General features: G+C 43.4%; 1 protein-coding gene across 1 annotated transcript; it reads right to left on the bottom strand.

Annotated features, from left to right (window-relative positions):
* Positions 1–463: 463 nt before the first annotated feature.
* Positions 464–1,634, bottom strand: LOC108439458 (protein rapunzel-like). The gene has a single exon (XM_017717895.1). The coding sequence runs from the start codon at positions 1,563–1,565 to the stop codon at positions 882–884; it is 684 nt and encodes a 227-aa protein (XP_017573384.1). The 5' UTR covers positions 1,566–1,634; the 3' UTR covers positions 464–881.
* Between the last annotated feature and the right edge of the window lie 317 nt (positions 1,635–1,951).

Genomic DNA, 1,951 nt, shown 5'->3' with positions numbered 1-1,951 from the left:
ACCATCCCAACTTTTTTTAAAAACAGGGTTGTATTTATACTTGGGTGGTGTCATGACTAACAGCATGAGAATAATATAAGCTTTTTCATTTTACAGACCTACCAGGCAGAGAGGGAATCATCCACCATGGCTAAAAACTCTTTCTGGGCTACGAGGCTTCCCAGGCCAGCTGCCTGAGCTGAACTACACTGCAGCAGCTGAGGCCTAAGAGGAACCTTCCTCTGAGTCTTTTTGGGGCAGACGTTGATTCGTCACACATTTGCCACGCTGTATAACTCTAAAATTATACTTTAAAATGTTGCGTGCTTTTGTTTTTAATGAGACATTTTCAGTGTATTATAGGTTTACATGCACAGGTTGTCTAGAATGACTGTGAAAGTTGGTGAACAGTAATAAAAGGCTTTAATTAAAGTATTGATTTTCAAGACATGTGCATGCATATATGGAATACAATGAATGCAACTTACAGGATTATAAGTTTATTTTAAATTAGCTTAAATTCAATAAATTAAGTGCAACACATTTTTATAGCTAAATAGGACTTTATTTCTTTGAGCTGACCTGATGTAACTTTTGACTTAAGAAAACTCAGTAGGTACAACAAAAGCTGCTTTGTTCAACTTACTTGAAAGTACCTCATGCTGAATCTATTAAAAAGCTGCTTGCAAAAAAAAGTTGCCTTGATTTTTTTTTTTTTTTTTTTTTTTAGGTAAATCCAACTCCTTTCCAACAATCCAATTTTTTGAAGTGTAGCTAGAGCAGGTATGCCTGGCTGTGGTTGCAACTAGACTCCACAGGAAGGCAGTTCTGCAGCACCAGGTTTGGTGACCCCCCACTCCAGAAAATACAAAGGAGTCTGCTGTCAGGAAAAGGAGGAAGATTTAATTGCACTTTCTCAGCACCTCCTGCATCCTTTCCTGCAGGTTTTCCATCTTCTTGGCCCATTCCTCGCTCAATCCTTCCTCATCATCCCCGATGATGGCAGCATAGCCCATGAGGGCTATCAGCCCAATGCAGAAGAGGTAGGTGAGGCGGGTGCATAGACGCTCCATCACCTGCCGGTCGCCCTTGGAGTGTGTCATGTACACCTCCAGGATGGGTTTGCTGAAGAGCTTGGGCGTCCCCATGACACCATCATAGAGCGTGTGTAGGTTCTGGTCGCCCATGTCGTAGGCATAGCTCTTTTCAAAGTCATCCTTTTTGCTCTGCTGGTGCTCAGGCTTCGCTTCCACGACCTCCATGAACTTGCGGAACTGATTGCGGATGTTCTCCTCCACTCCGCAGTACTGGCTGGCCAGCGTTTCCGTTCTGATCTGCAGTAGGGCTGTGCGGTTCTGCTGGGAGATCTCATCCAGTGCCCGGTTCATGCTGCTGAACTCACGCTTTAGTGTCTGGATCTCTTCGTCATCAACGTGGTGCAGGACTAGATGGATCAGCGAGCCCGCCAAACCAAAGATGGGGTTCACCACAGCGGCCGCTGATGAGATTGTAGCAACACACTCGAGGACTTTCACCAGCCCTGTTTTCAGTTTGTTTTGTTTCTCTAAGATCTCCGTTTCAGCCATGGCAAACAGAAAAAGCCTTTTTTTTTGTGACGAAGGCACTGCAGTTCTCTCTGGGGCGTGGACACACTAGACAACGATGAACAAACATCAACCACAGAGGCAGACGTGGCCTTATTTCCATTCTCGCCTACACAGGAAATATCTGCACCTGTATGTTTCTTAAAAAAGACTGCGGGGTTATAGGTCTTCTGCGGATTACTTTCCTGCTGAATTAATGCTGTTCAATGAAAGCTAAATATTTGATTAATATTAAAATATTGTCAAGTTTACTTCCCACAAAGCATCAATTAAACACAGTGGAGGAAAAACAGTATGCTTTCATTTTAAAAAGTGGACTTTTATAAGGGAACAAAGGAAAGTAGTTAGATTCCACTAGGGCCACTGTT

Source organism: Pygocentrus nattereri, chromosome 13, assembly GCF_015220715.1.
Source record: "Pygocentrus nattereri isolate fPygNat1 chromosome 13, fPygNat1.pri, whole genome shotgun sequence".
NCBI lineage: Eukaryota > Metazoa > Chordata > Actinopteri > Characiformes > Serrasalmidae > Pygocentrus > Pygocentrus nattereri.
Note: the sequence above shows the minus strand (reverse complement) of the source record. Positions and strands in the feature narration are given on the sequence as shown.